The sequence below is a fragment of the Clytia hemisphaerica genome, unplaced genomic scaffold, assembly GCF_902728285.1.
Source record: "Clytia hemisphaerica strain Z4C2 unplaced genomic scaffold, Clytia hemisphaerica genome assembly, whole genome shotgun sequence".
Lineage (NCBI taxonomy): Eukaryota > Metazoa > Cnidaria > Hydrozoa > Leptothecata > Clytiidae > Clytia > Clytia hemisphaerica.
The window spans coordinates 1,411,623-1,435,084 of record NW_027103417.1 but is presented as its reverse complement, the minus strand read 5'-3'; the positions used below and the strand labels follow the sequence as shown (position 1 = coordinate 1,435,084).

The following is a 23,462-nucleotide window of genomic DNA, read 5'->3' as shown; positions in this document are numbered from 1 at the left end:
AATTTTTTGGATTAAACTTGTGCCAACCATATTATTGACATGCGTTGGGATTCCAGGAAATATTTCCATATTGTACTACTTTTTGGTCAAAGGTTGGAAGAATATAAACTCGTATCACATGTTCATCATATATCTTGCTCTATTGGATTTGTTTATCTGTGTTATCAGATCTTTCACCGAATTACCAGGGTTGGTAGCTCCCCAATCGATCATTCACTTCTTTGTTTGTAAACACCTGTATCTGCTAGACGTTGGTTTGACAACATCCTCAATCATGATTCTTTGTGGACTTTCATATGATCGGTATCGTAAGATAACAAAACCATTCGCCAACAAATTACCAAAATGGCGCATCCATGTTTTGTGTATCTTTTCTATAATGGCTGGAGCCTCCATAACTTTACCGTATATCAATCGAGGATTTATTATTATTACGAAAAATTCAAAAGTGTGTCGTGCGTACCCAATAAATATACCAGCGTTACATATTGTTATCTTTTTGTACCAAGCCTTCATTTCATTCATCATTCCTGCTTCTTTGATTTTTTACTTCAATATCAAAATTCACAAAACACTTAAAAACCAAGGAACGGATCAAATGATTCAACAGTCAGAGATGTTCCGGCGAAACTCCAGAGCCTCTGCAACCATCAGATGTCTAACAGTTGTAGCAACTATCTTTGTCTTCATGCCAAATACCTTATTAGCAGGCTATCATACACTGTACATCACGAGAAAGTTGTTTTCATCCGAATTTTCAAACTTTCCTGATGAAATGCTTGAAATTATTTTTAATATCAGTTTCTTGAACAGTATTGTGAATGTGTTTGTTTATTGGGCACAAATGAAAGAATTCCGACATTTCTATCGGAAAATATTCACCTCGAAATGATACGCTTTTCTGGGAAAAAGACCAATTAGCGAGAGCTGATAAATTATTATTACTGCAACAAAAATTCAAATCTAATTTTTTTACACCTTTATTTACCGAAATTAGTGCTTTAAACGTCGAATTACACGATCCATTTTCGAGCTAGGAAACCATTTCGTGAATATGACAAATTTGAAATTTTGGTCGGGGAAAACTGACGAAACCGACTAAATAAAACTCCACTAACTTTCACTAATCGATCAATCCCAGAACGGGTACGCGAAGATTTCTGGATTAACAAACTCCAGACCTTTGAGGCTCAGGGCTTGAATGAGAGGGAAGTGACAATTGATTATAGCTAATGGTTAACCCTTTATTTGTTTAGTTCTTTATGTCTTTTTGCTAGGCGGGAATTTAACTTTTGAGAAAAAAACTACTTTACTGCTTTGTTTTATTACCCTATTTATTCTCCCGAGCTTAATTTATTTTCGTTTATTGGTCAGCCCAGGTGACCCTTCAAATCTGTTCCGCGATTTTTTTCCCGCTCGTCGTTAAGACTCCTCAGTTTAATTCCGATTTTCCCGATTTGACTTAGAAAATCCGAAACAAGAATGTGTATGCGCCGAGCTGCGCTATAATTATTACATCAGTCGTTATCTCCCTTATATTGCGCCACCTCTTCCGAAGCGTACTGTGAGCAATTTTATGAAATGTTAAAGCAGCTTCGCACTAGTAGCTGGCTNAAGATGCACCGCGACCCCTGAAATAGCCTATGGAGAAGAAGCAAGAAGATTTCGATCAGTCCTCACTTTCTTTCATCATCTTCTTGAGGTGAGAGTACTTGATTTATTTCAAAGTTTATTATTGATTCCTTGTCAAAGTTATTTTCAAAAAAGATAGCAGCAAGTGTACACTGGTACATCTACCTCACTTGCAAGTTATCCAAAAGATAGCATTAAGCTTGTCTGTGATATATATCAGACAAGCAGCTACACCCTTGAGGTTGCATGCGAGCTCCTTGCATCCTCTTACTTATCTTACTTAACCTACTGAACTACTTGTCACACTTGTCAAACTTAATAACCTGCAAAACCTACCAAACGTTCAAAACGTGCGAAACCTGCTATTGTTCAAAACTTGCAAAGTCCATCAAACACTTGCTTCCATTACTTCACACATCCTAATCTCAGCTTACATATCTCAGCATTTAAGCTTATAAATCTCAGCTTCTCAGCTTATACGTCTCAGCGTCAGATCTACTTAGCCTTATTAACTTATACTCCCTGCAAAACAAAACTCTTATTTCTCCAGTCAAATTTGAAAAATATGTTGCATACGCAAACTTATCAAATTTCAAAAGCTGTTGGGCTCATTTAATCAAGCCAACGAGGAATTATTTGGCCAAACTGCTGGCACTCAATGTAGCGTTAACTGCCTGTATGCTATCTTTTGGTCTAATTTTCGACGTGTTAATCTTTGGAAGACTACCGACCTTGACAAAATCTTAATCGAAGGTGATAAGTTATACAAACAGCTTGATACAAACTCTCATCTTTCGGTTGATGAAATGCCGCGTTTCATTGAATCAAATGGTGTCATAACTAATTTCAATTTTTTGAATTTTGCAAACGGCGAAGCGAACCTGATTAATGATAGTGCTTTCCTTCAAATCCCTCTGAGTGAGTCCGAAAGTCTAGAATTTCAACGCCTTAATGATCATTAACGGTTTTACTATCGCAATTATGAGTCGGCATCAGGGTTACTTTATCTTTGACCGCATAGTCGAAATGAACTTGGATTACTTGATCCCTCAAATGGAAAATCGTGTCTTTAAAGTTTGATAACGTTTTGAACTTGAGAAATATATCCAATTTTTTTATTTACGACAAATGGAAAAAGAGAGTACTTACTTTGAAATTCAATTTATTGAAGTGGATGAACTAAAAGAAGAGCTTAAAGAAATTCTACAAAGGGACATTTCAGTATTCATGAAAAGTTATTCAAATAAGAAGCGTAAAAGTGATGCCAGTGATGGAAACAATTCTAAGCGTCAAAAAATTAATCAAAAGTATTACAAAAAAAACAAAGAAACAGTGATTGAAAACAGAAAAAACTTATCGTTCCCAAAACAAAGAAAAATTAAATGAACAAAAAAAAGATTATCGTTCCCAAAACAAAGAAAAATTAAACAAACAAAAAAAAGATTATCGCTCCCGAAACCAAGACCAAATAATGAAAAAGATAGAATCTATTATCAAAATAACAAAGATCGTGTAAGTGCAACGAAAAAATCACGCTATGAGAAAAATAATGCGGCTGCAAACAAAAACCATAAAAATGAAAAAAATGATCTAGTATCAAAATTTTTAAAACTTATTTATGAAGGTCCTTTCTACATCTGTGTGCTTGTGTAACAGATGCCTCTATAAAAAAACAGTTGTCAAATACTCGCCTGAAAAATATGATATCCCACAAGAACATTATTATTCTGAAGTTTTTTCATTTGACGGCCAACTATACATTTGTAGAACATGCCATAGTAAACTTAAAAAAAATGAGTTGCCGTGCCAATCTGTCAAAAATAAACTGAGCCTTTGATGAATTACCTGCTGAATTCCGTACTCTTCGTAGACTTGAAAAAAATTTTGATTTCTCGCAGAATATTATTCAAAAAAATTGCAATCATGCCAAAAGGTCAGTTCCCCAAACTCAAAGGTTCTATTTGTAATGTACCTATTGATGTTGAAGATATTGCTAATACTTTACCAAGAAGAGCAAATGCTAATGGACTAGTTATTGTTAAACTCAAAAGGAAATTGGAATATAAAGGACATGTCGTTTTTGAACCAATCAGACCTGATTTCATTCAGCGCGTACTGAATTATTTCAAAGAGAACAACCCTCTTTATCAAGACATAGAAATTAATGTTAGCAATATTTCAAATGAAGAGACCATTATACAAAATTCTGCAAATAATGAGGAAACAAACTCTAATGAAAGTGACCAATTGAGTGAAATTGCTTCCAATGACGATAGCACTGAACCTGATCATCAACAAAATAATGCTTCAGATTCTGAAGAGCTTGAGACAACTGACAACCCACTTGATGCTCATCGCTCAAATGCAAATGAAACTGCTCTAATGCCTCACACTCCTTCTGATGCAGAAGTAGATAATGAAATTTTGTCATTAGCGCCTGGTCAGGGTAAAAAACCAATTTCAGTCTTACATGATGAAAATTGTGAAATGCTTGCTCATCCTCATTTATTTCCTAAAGGTAAATTTGGTTACAAAGTTGAACGTGATGTTAAACTAAGTCCATCCAAATACTTCAACCAGCGTTTGTTGAACTACACACAAAAGTTTGCTTCAGACCCAGACTACATATTTTTTGCTAATTTTGTAACTCAGCAAGTGTCTTTGACCAATCAGATAAATGTCGCAATGAGAAAAGTTGCTGGCTCAAATTTAAATGCTGGTATGTTAAGTCAGAATTTCAAAGAAACAGTAAGGCAATTCATAGCAAATGATAAGCTTTTGCCTTTATGAGTACTGTTAAGGAACTCCAGCATATTGGAAAAAATTCCAGCAAGAAGTTTTAGCAATGGTTAAACAATTAGGACCACCAACATTCTTTCAGACATTGAGTTGTGCAGACCTTCGTTGGAACGAACTCATCTCCATAATTTACAAACTCAAGGGTCAAAACGTAACCGATGAATTTATCAAGAATCTTTCTTATAACGAAAGGTGTGATTTATTAAATAGTAACCCTGTACTTGTAGCAAGGCATTTTCAATACAGAGTAGAAGTTTTTTTAAAACGATTGTTTTGGACGGCCCACTCGGTAAAACAACTTTCTACGCTATTCGAGTAGAATTTCAAGTACGCGGAAGCCCTCACATTCATTCCTTTCTGTGGATTTTAAATGCACCAGTATTGACCAAGGAAACAAAAGATGAGTACATTATGTTCATTGATAAAATAATCAAGGTCTATTTACCATCCGTAGAAGAGGATCCCGAATTATTTAACCTTGTGAAGACATACCAACTACACCGCCATTCAAAAACTTGCCGTAAATATAAAAACACTCCCTGCAGGTTTTATTTTGGTAAATTTTTTTCTGAGAAAACAGTTTCTGAGCCCTTGCCACAAGAACTACCACATGAGGAAAGAGAAGCCATACTTGCTCTGCGAAAAGAAGTTTTGACAAAAGTAAGGACTTACATCAATGAGAACCTTAATCCTGATAAAAACTTTTTCAACCCTGATGGAGAAAATTTTAATCCAGTTCCTACCATCAATGAAGTCCTAGCTGAATTAGACATTCCAAAGGAAGATTAAGAATATGCTCTCTCTGTATCTGAAGATGACGATTTTCACATTTACTTAAAACGCAATACAAATGCATGCTTTGTCAATAACTACTTTACAGAAGGTCTTAAAGCTTGGCAAGCAAATCTGGATATTCAACCAGTATTTAATTATTACAAAGCTGCAACTTACATGTGTGCATATCTTTCTAAAACTGAAGATGAAATATCTCATGCTATGACCCAAGCTGTTAAAGATTTTGAAAAGAAATGAAATGAAATCTGTTGCGCAAGAAGCAGTGTAGTGTATCTTAGTATGCCACAGCTATGGCTTCGTAAGCTGTATCCAGGTGTAACTTTTGCAAATACTAATGTCCCAGAAAAGAGATTTAGAATGTGCCTTAGTGAAGATGAAATTAATGAGTTGCCTGAAGATAGTACTTCAATTTTCAAAAGTAATATGCTTGACCGGTATTGTGATAGACCAAGAGAAAGAACTGGACCTAATAAACCTATTGCTGAAATGTGTTATGCAGAATTCTTGAGATTCTACAGTGTTGTCTATAAAGAATGTAGTGAAAATGATTGCCAGCCTAATGAATTGGAAGATGATTTGATAGAATCAAACCATCTCTCAAGCAACTACCCAAAGATTGTCAAACTTTGTTCAATGAAAGGTAAACTAAAATGCCGCAAAGTTCCACTTGTACTTCGACTTCATCAGCCTAACAGAAACAAGTACCCAGAAGATTACGCCCACCACCTACTCATGCTGTACTTACCTTTCTTTGATGAGAACGAATTATTGTCCCAAGAACACAATAATTATACTGCAAAGCTATTGGAACCAGGTGTCATTGAAAGGATTGAGAGAAACAGAGCTTTGATCCAACCTTATGCTGGTTTAGTAGATGATGCATTAGAAAGGTACAGAAATGATTTGATTCTCAATATGAATGATTTTGAACAGCAGGAGAATGATGAAACAAATGCAGAGCTTCAAAGTAGAGCAAACAATAATGAAGAATCGGATGATGAAAATAACAATGACACTACTCATGCCAGAGCTTCAATTCCAATGGAATCAATTTTGCTCCCAGATAATGAAGTACATGCTCGTATTAGATCTCTAAATCACCAACAAAGAGAAGTTTTTGATGTAGTTCACAAATGGGGAAGAGATTTCATTAAAAACCTTTCTTCAAAAGTGCCTAAATGTATTGAGCCATTTCATATTTTCTTAACTGGTGGCGGAGGCGTAGGAAAAAGCCATTTACTCACAACAATCTATCATTCTTTGTCAAAACTTCTTATGTACAGAGGAGGAGAACCCACAAAAGAAAGAATTTTAGTTCTTGCACCAACTGGCGTGGCAGCAATTAATGTCAATGGAACCACCATACACAGCGGTTTGATTATTCCTACTACAGATTTCTTTCCACTGAATGCATCATCAAAGCAAAATTTGCAAAAGAAACTTGCATGTGTGGAAGTTATTATGATTGATGAAATTTCCATGGTGTCTAGCCGCTTGTTTAGAAATATTGATGAAAGGTTACGCAAAATATTTGAAGTAGATAAACCTTTTGCTGGAAAGTCAGTTCTACTTTGTGGTGATTTATATCAACTGCCACCAATTTTTAAAGATTTTATCTACAAACCGGATTGCTCCACAGTACATGGTATAATTGGGGTTTGAATTATGGCGTAAATTCCAAATCGCTGAATTGACAGAGATCATGAGACAGAGAGATGATATTGATTTTATTGACCTCTTGAATCAAATTCGTTTAGGCGAGCTAGACAAAGAAAAGGAAGAACTTTTAAAATCTAGATTTATTGCAAAAGACAGTCCAGATTATCCCTCTGATGTAACTCATATTTTTGCAGAAAATAAACCAGTTGATGCATATAACATAGAAAAAACTCAATGAATTACCAACTGAAAAGCATTTGATTTTTGCACAAGATGAAGTTCCTAAGCATTTAACAAACCAAGATGTCAGATTTATTGAAACTGCAAAAGCAAGAGAAACAGGTGGTCTTGCCCGTGTATTAGAATTGAAATTAGGTGCCCGAATTTTAATTTGCAAGAATATTGACATTACTGATAGACTGGTTAACGGTCAAGTTGGAACAGTAATGAGATTTAAATACAACTCTGGTAATACCATATCAGGTGTCTATGTTAAACTTGATGATGTTCTAGCAGGCAAGAAAGGACCTAATTTAGATCATGTGTGTAGACAAAATGATTGGATATTGATTGAAAGGGCAGAAGCCACTTTTAACACAAGAAAGGAAAAGAAAAACAAAAACAAAAAGGAAAAACCTTTAATGGTTCGAAGAACTCAATTTCCTTTGGTCTTATCCTATGCATGCACAAGTCATAAAGTTCAAGGACTAACACTTCAATCAGCAGTAGTAAGTTTTGATCTATTATCGCAAAGATATTTCAATGAAGGTCAAATGTATGTTAGTCTATCCAGAGTAACAAACATAAATGGATTGTTTTTGACAGGTGAATACGATAGAAAAGCTATCCGTGCGAACAACGAGGCAGGACTTGAATATGAGCGTTTACGAAAAGATAGACCTTTGCATAAAGTTGAAAGTTTTTCTTCTGCTTTGACTCCAGACAAACATGTTCAAATTTCACTCCTTAATGTTCGCTCTTTGAAGAAACATGCAATTGACATTGCAAAGTGTAAAACTCTTATGAGTAGTGACTTATTATGTCTTACTGAAACTCAATTGTCACCTTCAAGTGATACAAATGAAGTTGATCAAATACTTGGTGATTTCAATATTGAATACAACAACAATTCTGTTAATCGATTCCAAAACAATGCATGTTGTTTTAATTCTTCAATTCAAATTTTAGAATGTAATAGAGCGGCAGGTTACACTTGTATCGAATTTTCAAAAGAACCTTCAGTAACCGACCTATCAAACTTTTAATGTTGTACAAACCACCTGCTTATTCAAGAAACAGTTTTCGTGAAGAATTGTTGGAACTTATAACATATGACGATATAGACATTGTTGTTGGAGATTTCAACATTGATGCATTAGATCCTGAAAACGCATTCCTGAGTGAAGTACTTTCTTCATATAAAATGATTGTGGATGAACCAACCCATCTAGCAGGTGGTCTTCTTGACCATGTTTATTTAAAGAATAGCTTTACAGATAAAAAAGAAGTCAAGTGTTTTGTAAAGGACATGTATTTTTCAGACCACGATGGAGTTTGTTTTATCATATCAAACAACACATAGTTATCAAACCTGTTTAACCTACTTAACCTACTTAGCCGATTTGACCTACTTGACCGACTTGAGAAAAAGTTTTTTACATGGGGGTATAGGGGAGGGTGGGATTGAAGGAGTTGCAAAACTCTAGAGCAATTAAAATAATTTTTGATAAACTGTAACATTCAATAAAACTTTGCTGTTGAGATCTGCAACTCCTTCTTACACAACCATGTGTATGTAAATATTTTATTCGTTGAAATGTAGAGAAAGCTCCAAGACAGCGCATTGGTTTACATAGACTTAAATTAAATTTATTTCAACGCTGAAATGTTACATGCGCATGGTTGTATTGCTTGGGGGCCTGATTCAATACAATATGGCTGGTGTGAGGATTTTGTTCTTTATGTCGTGTTTTTGGTGTTGATTTTTAGAAATAACTTTTCAGGTCACTCTATTAAATACATTAAAGGAAGAAATTTTGGCAGAATGAAAATTGGCGGATTTGGCCAAAATCCCCACAATTAGTTCCCGCCAAATTTAATTTTTACAAATTAAATTCCTTTCAAATTTAAATTTTCTCAATGTTTCACTATTAGATCATAAAAGGGGTATTTTAAACATTTTCACCTTCAAAATTTTTCCTGTCATCCGCCAAATTAAATTCCCATTAAAATTTCTTCCTTTAATGTAAACTGACTGAGCCTAACCAGTCAAGTATCGTTGTGTTTATCTTCCTGTGATGTGTTAGGAGTGTTGATCTTAGCCCAAAGACTCTGAATGTCTGTGATCAAAATTGAAATTAATATCATTAAAAAAGGACTTTCCTCACTAACCATACATTTTCTGCTTATTTTACATAGAAATTTGAATTATTTTTTACAAAAAATTTGAATTATTTTTTACAAAAAATTTGAATTATTTTTTACAAAAAAATTGAATTATTTTTTACAAAAAAATTGAATTATTTTTATACAAAAATTTGAATTATTTTTATACAAAAATTTGAATTATTTTTATACAAAAATTTGATTTATTTCTATACAGAATTTCGAATTATATTTATTCCTCACATTCTATAAAATCATTTTTTGTAATTACTTTTTATCTTCATAGTTTATATTTTCTTTTTTGCATATAAATCTCTATTATAAATCAAAATTCTGCAAACTTTACTAAAAATGAACACTCAAATCTCTATAGTGACAAAAGAATAATGGACAAAATGTATATATGAATGAATTTGGTGTTGAAATGAAAATGTTGGTAATTCGTTGATTATTTATTGTTGTTTTAGTATCTGGTGTTACATGTTTATAGTATCGAAAAAGTCCATGGCTTTGCATCGTTCGAGCTTGGTATTACCATCGCCTTCCTGTTTTTGTTGTTGTTTGGTACAATGTACTCAATCATTTCACTCATCATGGATAGGTACTTTTAAACCATTGGTTCGTTTCTTCACACCTGAATACTGAAAGAGTTCATAAAAGTGATAGGTAAGCTAAAGGTCTCTTTTTGATCCATCAAAATTTGCTAACGCAGACACTTTAACGTGTGTTTCTAGGTATATCTTAGAAAGCAATATTTTTATAGTCCTTCTATTTTCATTTGAATAATGTCTTTTTACGAGGTTCGATTATTCGTCCAGCCATCTCTCAAAGAACGTTAAAAATCTATGATACTGTAGTCTTTTGTCTCAATGAAAGAATAAAAGGGATTTGTTAGCTAGTTAGCAAGCGTTCTGTTTCATTACTTTAACGTACAAAATATTTGATAAGAAGTATAGGACTATACCGTAAGCAATTAATCATGAATGATCTAAGTTTTAAAGAGTGAAGTGATTTTGTTCATGTTGTTATTATTTCAGATTATTTACCAGTGTATGGGACTTTAATATCTTCATTGTTTTGTTGCAGATATGCTATGCAGGGATCAATCAATAACCAAATATCACGATTCTTTATCAACGACGGAAATATTGCTTCCCATCCAATAGTTTGAATATCGACACTACTAAAATCGAAACAAGGTACTATAAACATTGAGTTTAGTGGCTTCACTTTTCCTTATCCGGGAAAGGTTAAAGATTTTGCTCTAGCCCTTCAGGCTTTAAAATCAATAAAGCCTCAAAGTGACCTACATTAAAAGTTTGTATAGTGGTCAATTGATATTTTGATGAATAATATAATGTCAAAAAAGTGAATGTTTACTACAATGATTACTTTATACATGCTACCCTTTCAATAAAGTCAACTCTTGTTTTTAATTTGAAGAAAATATTTTAAAATATCTTTTTTTTACAGAAATTCAATAGGCGACCATGTATTTGCAAAATTTTAACGCCACTATGCTGGTATAATTGAAAAAATTACACACGTTCACGTATCCTACTAAACACTATCACGTTTCACGATTAGATTGACCAATGTTTTTTCAAAGCTTATTCGTTATTGGACTATTATGATGCTGCAATGAATTTTTGGTTCAGTATACCTATCCTGTATCTAATTCAATGTCTTGTTATTGGAATTATTGCTGTTGGAATGACGTTGGTATTGGACAATAATTAAAGACTTTATTTCAACTAGAGAGTATTACATATTTTAAATGTATTGCAAAGAAGTAATTAATTGTACAATAGTAATATTGTTAATATTTATAGACAATTATATGATTATCTAAAACAACATTGTTAAAAATTTATGTTAAAAATGAAATTTTATCAAACCTTGTTACTCATTTTTTTTATAAGAAACTCCATTTTTCGGGTCAGGCCTGGAGTCGCTAAGGGTTTTTCGAAATCCAGGCTCAAAGTTGCTTGTAAGGTTGCTTAAAATTTTTCAAGCACATTTTTGCATTTTTCGAAGATTTTCAAGTTTTGTCAAAGTTATTTTTTATTGCTGAGGAGAAAAGTTACTAATTTGGATTTGAGGCCTCAGGGTTGCTAAGCAAGGTCCTTATTTTTTGGGCCATATTGAGGCCTGAGCCTTAGCAACTCGGTTGCTTATAAAAAAATGTGTAATCGACCCTGACAAAATGTTGACGATTTTTGCACCCATTTTGTCTAAGCCACCTCCAAGAGTAGTTTATCGTTATCTTGTGATCACATCCTTTTTTCTACTCTCTCTTGATCCAGCTTATCCTTTGAACTATCTTATCCTTTAGGGCTGACCTTCCAGCGCAGCTGGTTTATTGTTTGTCTCTTTTTGCTGATTACATTTTTTTGAATAGTTGAAGGTTCAATACTTCTTTGACTATATAAGGTTGCTTTGAGAAGTGGACGTTCGGGATGCGAAATTTTCTTTTTGGCTTTTTCCTCCATTTACCAAAGATGTTCTTACTTCCTCATTTCTAGATACAAGGTCGAAGACGATACAATCATAAACCACAAGAAGTTCCTGTCACACGTAGAAACAAAAGCTGATCTAACAAAATACCTCTCCATTGCTGCAATTAAGCACTTCGAGAAAAGAACAGTCAAGTACCGTGGTGTGGAGCAAGCGATCGGATTCGCGGTGGTATACGACACCAAATCTGTTTCCAATCTCCATGGTTATTCAAACGACCTGCTGACACATGACCATGAAGAAGCAGACACTTTGCTTCTTCTTCACGCCCTAGATGTTTTCACCAGGGATCCATTTTCTCAAGTGGATATCTTCTCACCCGATACAGATGTGTTTTTATTGCTCATCCACAAATACGATTCATTGTGTGCTGATACCAACTTTGTCACAGGAGGTAAAGATGATCAAAAGTCGACACCAATCGGAAAATGCTATGAGATATTGGGTCCTGAATTATGTGCTGCCTTGATCGGATTTCACGTTTTTACCGGGTGCGATCAGATCGGTAGATTCAATGGGAAATCTAAAGGTGCTTGGTGGGAAGCCTTCTTAAAAGCTGACACTGATGTCATCAAAGCATTACAGGCACTGGGAGATAATGTATCAACACTACCAAAATTAGAAGTTTTGGAAGGTAAATATTTTCAGCTAAAATCAGCCAGTTTATACGTTTGTTAAGTCTATCGAAAAACTTGACAAATCTTCTCAAAATCTTTTTTAGGACTTGAAAAGTTCGTCATTCAAGTTTACACATCATCATCAAATACAAAACCGTTCGAAAGCATCGCTGATTTGAGATGGCATCTTTTCAGTAAGCATTGCAAGGACGCTTCGAATCTCCCACCGACTGTTGCAGCCTTAAAGTATAAGGTTTTTCGTTCCCATTACGTTGCTTTTGTATTCAAGTCGTGCTTCAAGTCGATACAAAATTTGCCAGATCCAGGTGGATTTGGATGGGAATTTGAAAATGAACTGTGGATAGCCATAACTACTGATGAGTTACCGGCCCCTATGGGTCTTATTGAACTGAGCATGTGCTCATGCAAAACGGATTGTAGCACTGCCCGATGCATCTGTCGAAAGAACAAACTCATTTATTGCACGGACATGTGTAAGTGCTCTGACGACTGTGAGAACAATGGTTGCGATGATGATGAAAACGAGGACTTAGTGATTGGAAATGAAAGTGATGAGGACGTTAGCGATGACGAAGAATAAATATTTTTCTCATCAATCTTTCTCTTGAAATTTCATAATTAGTATTCATTGATTCTTGTTTGCAAGGGGCTTTCATAGATAAGTTTGTTTATTTTTATTCAGAAAAGCTTCATTTTTGACATGAATTACGTGATTTTAGAGTGTTAATATATTCTGGTCTGTAAATTACAACGGTGGAATATCATAAATATTATAAAATATATTTTTTTCCCTCAAAGATAAAAATGCGATATGGCAAAAAAAGAGAAAAATCCCAGCCAACCATTTTAGGGACAATTTCGATATTATTAGACGGGGAAAAAAGATAGATTTTTGGGCCTTTAAAAATTCTGGTCTGTAAATTACAAAATTCACGATTACTCGGGAACTAATTGCTCGACCGACTTGAAATTACCCCAGTATTTAGACATTAGTAAGAGGGAGCTATAAATAGAAATTGGAAGAAAAAAAATTAATCTGGGACATTTTACTGACCAGAAACCTCAAAATAGACTTTGGTCTGTAAAATACACGTTTTTAAAGAAATAATTTTTTTGATGGATGAGAAAGTTACCTGTTACTCATGCCTATGTCCAGTCAAAATTTCAGTGAAAAATATCAATATTTCGAGTAGATATTGCCAAATAAGTGATTTTTAGGGCGTTTCCATTCTGGTCTGTAAAATACCCAAAACGAGATTTAAAAAATTGCCACCTTATTTTTTTGGGTTCTACTAAGGTCAAATATATCAAATCCGTTGAGAAAGTGCTTTTATCAGAAAAATCGAACGGAAATGTATTCTGCCCCCTACTATAGCCTTTCTATGCCATTCTTTAATAGTTTCGCGTTCTTTCTTCGAGAAATCGTTGGTTACTCTAAATTCGTCTTTCTCTAATTTGTGGACTGATGCCAGAATCTGAAGTTTCTCTTCTTCGTTCTTTAGCACGACTTTCAAGGGTCGCCATCTTTTTGTTTTGAATATTTCGTCCTTCCGAGCTCCTATTCTTTCTGCGTTGACGATGTTTACCTTTAATCCCATTTGGTTTTGTACAACTTCTTCAACGTAATCCTTATCACCTACACGTTGCTCTTCTACTTCACTCATCGGTACAGAGATGGGATTTCTATCATCAACAGTTTACAATAGAAAAGACAAAGAAGCAATCCGCTAAGGAACTCTCGTCCTTCATCCAGCTACGCTATTACATACCGAACTTAGGGATGGATTTTCTAAAATCGAGAGTCAAATGTTGTCCAAATTTTACCAATTTTAAATGCTCTTTATTTTACAAGATATTTTCGATTTAGAGTAGTCTAAAAAATTAAGAAAACATTTTAGGCTGAAAGTTGCTAAAAAAGAAGCACATCCAGGCTCAGCCAAATTTTAGGTGGTCTAATAAAAAAAAAATGTGTATCACATACTGTTACTTCTCACGAAAGACGAAAGATGCCACGGATCCTAAGGGTTGGTCCCCTACTACTGAGGGTCGGTTTTTTCCAACTCTAGTACCCCAAGGCTATGGATTTAATTCATTCATGGTATTGATACAATATCAAGCAAGTCGATAATGATAATGTTTTTGTCCTAACCCTATGAGCACGCAACGTCTTATGGACATCCCATGGACGGCATTAAGACCTTTGGACGTCCTAGAAACGTATATTAGACGTCCAAAAAACGTTTGTGCCCATTGGGAAGGTGATATGTTTTATTTCACGACCCATTTTAGAAGGGGCAAGGCTCAGAAATATATAACCAAACAACTCAGTCGGATGATATGGCTATTTAGTTTAACTTTTCTTAAGATGAAACAGCTGGAGTGAATTAGAAGAAAAATAACAAAAAGTAAAATCATTTGCCTGATTTGATTCTAAGTTTTAAGATAAAAGATTTTATGGCCAAAAACCATACTATAGAGAAATTAGATTTTTGCAAGAACGTGATTCTTTAGAAAAAGCAATTGGCAAAAAGTGACATGAGTCTCAGTGACCCATTGAGGCTTGGAAAATTGAACAGTAATTTGGAGGTACAATAAGGATTCTGAAATCAAGTTCAATAAAATGGCTAATATAATGTTTGGCTTTTACACGTGGTTACTTTTCATCCAAGTTGTACGTTTAAATAGCTTGCATTTTGAGATAAGTAGAACAACCAGACTACCAAACAGTAGACAAAACCTAATATTAAATATTTTTAAAACGGATTCATTATTTATCTGCTCACATAAATGCCAATTGGTGTCGGAATGTAAATATGCAAACTTCTTGGAAGAAAAAAGTGAATGTCAACTAATCAGAGACGATGATCATACCGAGAGTCAAAATGAAGGCAATGGGGAATTAATCACTTTGACAAAGGTTATTTAAAGAAAATCTTTTAACACATTATCTGTTCAAACAATTTTTTGATTCCCTTGTACAAAATTAGATTCTTATTAATTCTGCTTTATCTAGCATAAAAGCCAACTCTGCAATACAACGTTACGATAAAGAGCCCTTGAATTGATACATTGATTTTAATATGAATGTGTCATTTACTAACCTTTAAACTTGCAAAAAAGTTTCTAAGCATTAAAACTCTAAGTACAAAGAAACGACTTCTCTGATTGCTAAAAATCTTTAAACTGTGAAAAGATTTTTAAATAAAAAAAGTATCATTAAACCTATGAAAATACTTCTTTCTCTTTACTATCCAGGTGATCCATAATTTTAGCCATGGAAGATGTATTGTAGACACGGTGAATGAAAATAGTTCCGAAATAGTAACAACGCCAAACATTACTGTCAAAAATGCAACCACAACGGCATCGCCAGACGTTCCTGATAATTCAACAGAGCCGCAACCAATTACACAGGCTCCACCACCACAACCAATTATAGTTGCTCCACCACAACCAATAGTAGTTCCTCCACCACAACCAATTACACAGGCTCCCCCACCACAACCAATAGTAGTTCCTCCTCCACAACCAATTACACAGGCTCCACCACCACAACCAATTACACAGGCTCCACCACCACAACCAATAGTAGTTCCTCCACCACAACCAATTACACAGGCTCCACCACCACAACCAATTATAGTTGCTTCACCACAACCAATAGTAGTTCTTCCACCACAACCAATTACACAGGCACCACCACCAACACCAATTATAGTTGCTCCTCCAAAACCAATAGTAGTTCCTCCACCACAACCAATTACACAGGCTCCACCACCACAACCAATTATAGTTGCTTCACCACAACCAATAGTAGTTCTTCCACCACAACCAATTACACAGGCACCACCACCACAACCAATAGTAGTTCCACCACCACAACCAATTACACAGGCTCCACCACCACAACCAATAGTAGTTCCACCACCACAACCAATAGTAGTTCCTCCTCCACAACCAATTACACAGGCTCCACCACCACAACCAATAGTAGTTCCACCACCACAACCAATAGTAGTTCCACCACCACAACCAATAGTAGTCCCTCCTCCACAACCAATTACACAGGCTCCACCACCACAACCAATTATAGTTGCTCCACCACAACCAATAGTAGTCCCTCCACCACAACCAATTACACAGGCTCCGCCACCGCAACCAATAGTAGTTCCACCACCACAACCAATTACACAGGCTCCACCACCACAACCAATAGTAGTTCCACCACCACAACCAATAGTAGTTCCTCCTCCACAACCAATTACACAGGCTCCACCACCACATGCAATAGTAGTTCCACCACCACAACCAATAGTAGTTCCACCACCACAACCAATAGTAGTCCCTCCACCACAACCAAATACTCAGGCTCTTCCTCTACAACCAAATGCAGAATCAACTTCGTCAACTTCACCCACTTTATTTTCATTGTCAATATCCAATGGTAGGAAATACTTTTTAATTATACAATCTCCTTTATTCAAATCAAAATTGAGTTACTTTGGCCTTTCCCTAGCTTTCTTTGGCCTACTAATTACCAAAAAAGATCATGTCTATCATGCTAAAATTACTGTTTACTAGTGTTAATAACTAGGAACCGACATCAACTGTGATTTATTAATGATTTTACAATAATATTATTTAGAATTTCCGACATCAATCGGGACTACATTGGGTACAATACCACATCAAACCAAAAGCTGGAAGTTGGAGATGAACATAAAATTGTTATCAATCATTGACAAAGAAACAAATATTGTGAACATACTTAACACTGGTGTAAGCAGTTTTAGTAACCCAGGTAAATGAAAACGCTCTTCCAGAAATACAAAATAATCATTGTGTGCCTTATTTCCAAAGAGAGGGTTGCGAGCTGACGGGAGAAGGGGTGCCGCACGACTTTCGACCCTGTCGACCCTTTTATTCCCGGTAAGGGACTAAAAAGGAGAAAACAAAGGAAAGTTTTGTGAATTTTACGACCCTTATTGAAACAAATTTGACCAATTTTGACCAAATTTCATTCTTTCCGGGGGTAAAATACTGAACTTTTCTTATTTCTCCGACCCTTGTAGGACGAGTTTTTCGACCCTTGCGGGACTTTGGAAATCCAAAAAAGGTACCCTAAAGGGCGGTATATATCGTACCTTCCATTTGCGTACGTACCCCCCCCCCCCGCCGGGTGTATAATACGGCAGCTTACTGAATATTAACACCATATTACGATGTAATTCTTTTTCAACTTTAGGACTTTTCTTGGCAAAGAACTCGACTTCACTGACATTAAAACTGACAATGGATTCTGAATCAAATGAAACCGTACACAACATTGGTTCACTTACTTTAAACAAATATGTTCGAGTTAATATACGGAATGTTCAGACACCAAATGGGCAGAAAATACGTGTCTGGGTAGAACATGTTAGAACGTTTGATATATTGCATCCAGATTCGCGTGAATATTTTGATATGGATATTCAATGTTCCGTTGAAAGTTATCCAAGGGCTGATGTGTTGATTAAGAATTTTCTATATGAAAACCTAGGAAATTGAAATGTTAAAACTAAATTGATAGCGTAATACTACATGTTTGATGTAATATATGTAATGCCGAAATAAATCGCCGCCCCACTCAGAAACGTCTTTAATTATTATCTGATACACGTAAATAAAAAGATTTAATTGATGCTTCACAGTCCAATATAAAGTTTTTAGAGAGGAAGCCTCGATAATTATCTTTATTCAAACGCCTTCCGTACACCCCTGTATGAGTGATCTGTTGAGATCCTCCCTGGTGAATAACCTGGTGAAAGAAACGACCAAAGATTGGCCTAAAATAAAGTCCCATTTGGATAAGAAGTAAACTCGGTCAAATTTTTTTGAAAATCTTTACCCTGGTCAAAAGTTTACTATCTCACCCTGCCCAAAAATCGCATAAATTAGCGCAAATCGAAGAAAACACATATAAGTAGACTCACCCTCACCAATGCTTAAAATGAAAAGTTTTTTCAATAACAGTTTAACAAAATCCTACCCCAGTGAAAATTTGAGGTCTCAAATTAAAATACGGTGAATACCCCTGGTTAATTTCCAAAATTTATCGGGTCACTGAGAAAGGGATATTTCATATAGGATGCCGACTTAGATCTGAGAGATGCAATAGCGGCTGACTGGTGTTAGCCCTCTTTTTTCATTCGTCATTTCCAGTTCTGTTTCAGCCAAATTTTGATTTCAATGGAAATTTATTCCAAAAATAGCATGAAAATATCTATCATATCATATCCCTCTGCTTTTTAAGTACTATCGACAAAAGTTGAACATTTTTTGTTGACTTTTTTTTAAAGCTTGGGCAATCCTTAATTTCTAGAATAGTGTCCTACTTTTGTGTCCCCCACCCTGTCATAGACGTTTTATAAGAAAAAGGGTTAAAAAATTGTCAGTGAGACAGAGCGGTGTGTATTCGAATGGTCATTGATCCAACGTCCATATCATGTTAGATGAACGTTGAAACAACGTTGTGTGTCAGCTGGGATATCTCATATTGCAGATAGTGTTTTATTAGCAATAGAACCCTGTCTCGTAATCCATTGTAAGCTTTAGAGTTCATTAAAATCACTGAAATTATTCCAACCTATCCACTGCGAATGGACTGTTCCATAAAATTTCCATACATGGAGGGGGAGTGGACGAACTTTTTCAAGTGAAAACAAATTTCTTGGAAAAGTGTAGATACTCCTGGAAAATGGCAAAACTTGCAATAAAACCCTTGGAAAAAATTATTTTAATGTCTTAAAGTGAGATTGGACGAACTAAAATCAGTTGTTCAACCCCTGGAAACTCAAGAATAACTTTTTACTCCCTGCCCTGTAAAAGTGAAAAAGATTTCTTTAGACCCCCTGAAAATTCTTTTCGGATTACCCTCTGGAAATTTACGTCAGGGGGGGCCTGTATGGTCATAAAATGGAATGGCCCAATACAAAAACCTATTTTGGGAATCTTAAAATGGTTTCCAGACAAAATAATTGGCACTCTTGAAAAGCTAATTTTTTTTAATTTAAGGAGGCCTTAAAATAATTTTGAAATATCTCCAATCTTTTTTTAGCATGTCTGGCTACCAATTTGAGAACTTTACGGGGAGCTTTTAAGAAGAAACAAATTTATATTCCTCTCAGCATTTATAAGCATTCATAACTAACAGTATTGTGCTGTGATTCTCAGCTTCATTGAGACCTATATTTTCGAAAGGTATGTATATATTATTATTCATAACAGTAAAATAAAAATTTACTCACCAGTAGAAAAATTAGTGGAAACAATTATTTGACTGTGTTATTCTAAATTGATACCCAACATTGCAGCACAGTTTGAATGAGATAAAAAAAAAACATATTTTGAAAATATTAAAAATAATATTTCATTCATGTACTGCTAGATCGAGGATAATAAAAAAACATATTTTGAAAATATTAAAAAGTGATATTTCATTCATGTACTGTTATATTGAGGATCATTTTCCTTCATTCTGAAGGTATTTGGGTACGAGGGGTCTTTTCGACACCTTGGACATGTACATAAGATGAATATAAAAATTAGAAAACTCGTCATCCTACTATTCTGCACACTCCATCAAATTCAAGCATCAAAATTCCAACATTTTGAAATCACAAGGGGCAAGAAAATTGTTGTTGATCAAAACTTAACTTTGCAGACAACAAAAGCAGATTCAATACTCATTTGTTCACATAAATGTCAATTGCACTTAGAATGTGAATATGCAAATTATTTGGAGTCACGGAAACAGTGTCAATTGATTGGCGGACATCCAAATAATATATTTGTGGATGAGGAAGGTTCCATTGTTTTGTCAAAGGTAGGTTGATAATAGCTTCATACCCAACAATAGACCCTATCGGAGTTTTAGATTTTTCTATAAAAGCGATGCATTGTGGGATTGTTTCGAGTGTATTACAATAGAATTCCTTCGAGGAATTTCTAAGAGATTTCTGTCATATTATATTGTAATACACTCGAAACAATCCCAAACAATCCCAAAACTCCGATAAGGTCTATCTCGTGTCCAGAGCTACATGTACCACTTTTTGATTTTATTGAAGGGTCAATGGTACGCTCGTGAGCGCTATCAGAATCATTAAAAAGGCGTAACTTAGGGATCAGGTTCGAGTTTGCGTCCCTAATGATTTTTGAATTCATATAAAACTACTTTTTGTCGTTAGTGATTTCATTAGTTGATATGTCTTTTCTCAGATATATCTAATAAACGAAATCTGAAGTGTAACAGGTATTGTTTTTTTTAAGTGTATGCATATACTTCCTTATAGAATGTTAGAACAATGTGCAGCTATGCTGGAGTTGAAGACCAGGGCGACGACAATATTTCTTCTTCAACAACAACAACAACGACAGCAACAACAACAACAGCAACAACGACAACAACAACAACACCATCTAGCACCACCACTGAACTGGTGACCACTACAGCCGCATCAACACAACCAGTAACATCTCCATCATTATATTCCTGGTCCCGCGACCAAGGTAATACAATCGACTCTCTCTCTATCTCTCTCTCTCTCTTCAAGGAACCTGATTATGTGATTCCCACGTTTGCTTTCGGAGTAAAAGTTAGTAACCCTATATTATTTATCATCATCTTTGTTCTAGATTAAAAGATGATCGTTGACATTAGAGCTTTCAGCATTTTTATCATCTGTTTCTCTGTACACAGACCCAGTATCTACGACTAATTGCAAAATTGCCGTAGAGCGTCTGTTGTTATTGTCTTTTCTCATTTGAGATTTTTCAAATGCATCGCTGCGATAGAGTGTTGGTGAGAGACGGGAGATGATGCGAGAAGTGTTGCTATTTATAAATCATACTTCATCGCAGAGGTCTCCGTACGTGAATATTCTTTCAAACAAATGCGCACAGAGTGTACTACAAAAAGATAAACGTCATAAACTCTGGTATAGAGTAACGCGATAAACGTGAGTTACACTCTAGTACAGAGTGATCATCTGTGGGAAACAGTAATTGGGTTTGCCTATAAGAATATTATAGTATTGTAATTTTAGTATTAAACTTTATATTCTTCAGAATTTGCAACAGTCAAAGGAACCATATTGGATACGATACCGACACAAACCAAAAGTTGGAAGTTGGAAATGACAATCAAGCTGTTACAAATAAGTAACAAGGAAACAAACATACTTCGCATTCTCAACCCTGATATAAGTACTCTGAATAATCCAGGTAATCCAGGATATTAAAGTCCATTAGGCTTAAGTGTACACTCTTTCTTGTTACCATGTAGAAACCACTCTCAAAGGAATTACTCTAGTAAGGCTGTCATGGTTTCCACATGCTGAGCGAGCGGATTTTAAAGCGAGCGGACTTTAATTATTTATTTTTTTAGGAAATAGGATTAACTTTGTGATAGCCTGGGAATCCAAGCTCATAATCTTAGAAAAAAAAAATACCTCACCTCACAAAGTTCTAAACTTATAGAGCTTGGTGCAGGTAGATTAGTTTGACAAAGAATGTTATAAACAGTCCAGTCTATGTGTGAAACCTTGTTGACAGACTTGCTGAACTTTGGAAACCCAGGCAAACACACATAATCAACTTACCATAAAAACTCTTTCACAAGCTCTAAAGACTTTCAAAACTACTAAAGACCACATTAAAACATCAGCCACATGTATTTAGACCTCCAGCCAACAGCCATTTTGTTTCTAAATGAATCTATTTTTCATTTTCATTTGTTTTCCTTTTTCTGCAGAGTCAGCTTTTTCCATAAATTATGCGCGCACATCGACATTATCAAAATGCGCGCGAAAGTACTGCTAAGTAATACGCCGAAAGCTGGCCAATCAGGCCGAACCTGCATTGCAGGGAAAAATGTCCCTGCAGGCGAGTTACCTGCGCCAAGCGTTAAATAAGCAGCAAAAATATCATAAACTAGACTGTGAAAAAAGTTTAAAGCTTGGATTCCCAGGCTAACTTTGTGGAAGAAATTTATCTGTTTTTTTACTGTATGAATTATGACCAAGAAATATCATAGGTATAATAAGACATCCCTATGTCAAAGACCGTCTCCGTCGCTGAAAAACACACATACATAAACTTGGTAATATCTTTGATTCTATGTCCTAATTCGAAGTTACCTGACACCAAAAGAATCCTTTTCTACCACCACGAAGCTCTGGCTTAAAAACATGAAAAATTATAATCTTAATTATACTTTTATTACTAACAGGTCTTTTTGTGGAGAAAGACTCAACTGACTTGTGCTTTTAAAGATTGCAATGGACTCAAAGCCAAATACTCAAAGCCAAATAAAAGCATAACTGGATTTGGTTCTCTCATATTAGACACATGGGTTACTGTTAACATAAGAAATACCAAATCTTCGAATGGATACAAATTTGGAGTCTGGATTGACAATGAGAAAAAATTCGAGATAGTACATCCTGATCCACAAGAGTATTCGAATATGGAAATTCATTGTTCGATTGATGGATCACCAAGAGCCGATGTTAAAATCAAGATGTTCTCTTTCGAAAATCTTGGAAATTAATACACTGCGATGACTAATACAATTGAATTTTGCTAATAAAAGCTTTATAAAGAAAATGAAAAGACTGGACGGAATACATTTGAATCACTTAGTGCACCGTATTGTTATTTACAACTAATAGTAATTATTAATGGACTGTTAGCCCGACTAATAGCCCGTTCCCTATTCAATGAAGTTAAAGCTCGATGACTTTTAACTTAAACTCTCAACTTGCGTAAAATACCTTGGGCTATTTCTCGATGAATTTCTAACCTTGAACTCTCATTTTTACCATCTAGCAAAAAAACTTGGCAGAGTAAATGGTATACTTGCTAAGCTTCGTTATTTTTGTTTCTGTTTCTAATAAAAAAAACATCAAACTTGTACACCAAACTATGAACAAAATCTCTCCACCAGCACTAAGAAATTCCTTGATTTCAAAGTCTTTTCTCGTGCATATCAAA

At 35.0% G+C, this 23,462-nt stretch overlaps 2 protein-coding genes and 1 long non-coding RNA gene across 3 annotated transcripts; 2 read left to right on the top strand and 1 right to left on the bottom strand.

Moving 5' to 3' along the window:
* Positions 1 to 9,844: 9,844 nt before the first annotated feature.
* On the top strand, positions 9,845 to 11,157 carry LOC136797714 (uncharacterized). Its single transcript, XR_010845292.1, has 3 exons — positions 9,845 to 9,936; positions 10,357 to 10,469; positions 10,744 to 11,157. It is a non-coding gene; the product is annotated as an uncharacterized lncRNA (long non-coding RNA).
* Positions 11,158 to 11,476: 319 nt separating this feature from the next.
* On the top strand, positions 11,477 to 13,005 carry LOC136797646 (uncharacterized). The gene is made up of 3 exons (XM_067054231.1): positions 11,477 to 11,502; positions 11,796 to 12,421; positions 12,509 to 13,005. Exons 1-3 carry the CDS (start codon positions 11,477 to 11,479, stop codon positions 13,003 to 13,005), a joined length of 1,149 nt encoding a protein of 382 aa, XP_066910332.1.
* A 402-nt stretch (positions 13,006 to 13,407) lies between these two features.
* Positions 13,408 to 16,976, bottom strand: LOC136797645 (loricrin-like). Its single transcript, XM_067054230.1, has 4 exons — positions 16,964 to 16,976; positions 15,762 to 16,770; positions 13,859 to 14,108; positions 13,408 to 13,428 (listed from the first exon to the last, which is right to left on the bottom strand). The coding sequence occupies exons 1-4, from the start codon at positions 16,974 to 16,976 to the stop codon at positions 13,408 to 13,410; spliced, it is 1,293 nt and encodes a 430-aa protein (XP_066910331.1).
* Positions 16,977 to 23,462: the final 6,486 nt, after the last annotated feature.

Coding starts and splice junctions, on each gene's coding strand:
- LOC136797646 (XM_067054231.1), top strand. CDS start 11,477: ATGTTGACGATTTTTGCACCCATTTT. Junction 11,503..11,795: donor ACGATTTTTGCACCCATTTT/GTCTAAGCCACC, acceptor CCTCATTTCTAG/ATACAAGGTCGAAGACGATA. Junction 12,422..12,508: donor AAAATTAGAAGTTTTGGAAG/GTAAATATTTTC, acceptor AATCTTTTTTAG/GACTTGAAAAGTTCGTCATT.
- LOC136797645 (XM_067054230.1), bottom strand. Junction 14,109..15,761: donor GTTGCATTTTTGACAGTAAT/GTTTGGCGTTGT, acceptor TGTTGATGATAG/AAATCCCATCTCTGTACCGA. Junction 13,429..13,858: donor TAGAGAAAGACGAATTTAGA/GTAACCAACGAT, acceptor TTCTATTTATAG/CTCCCTCTTACTAATGTCTA.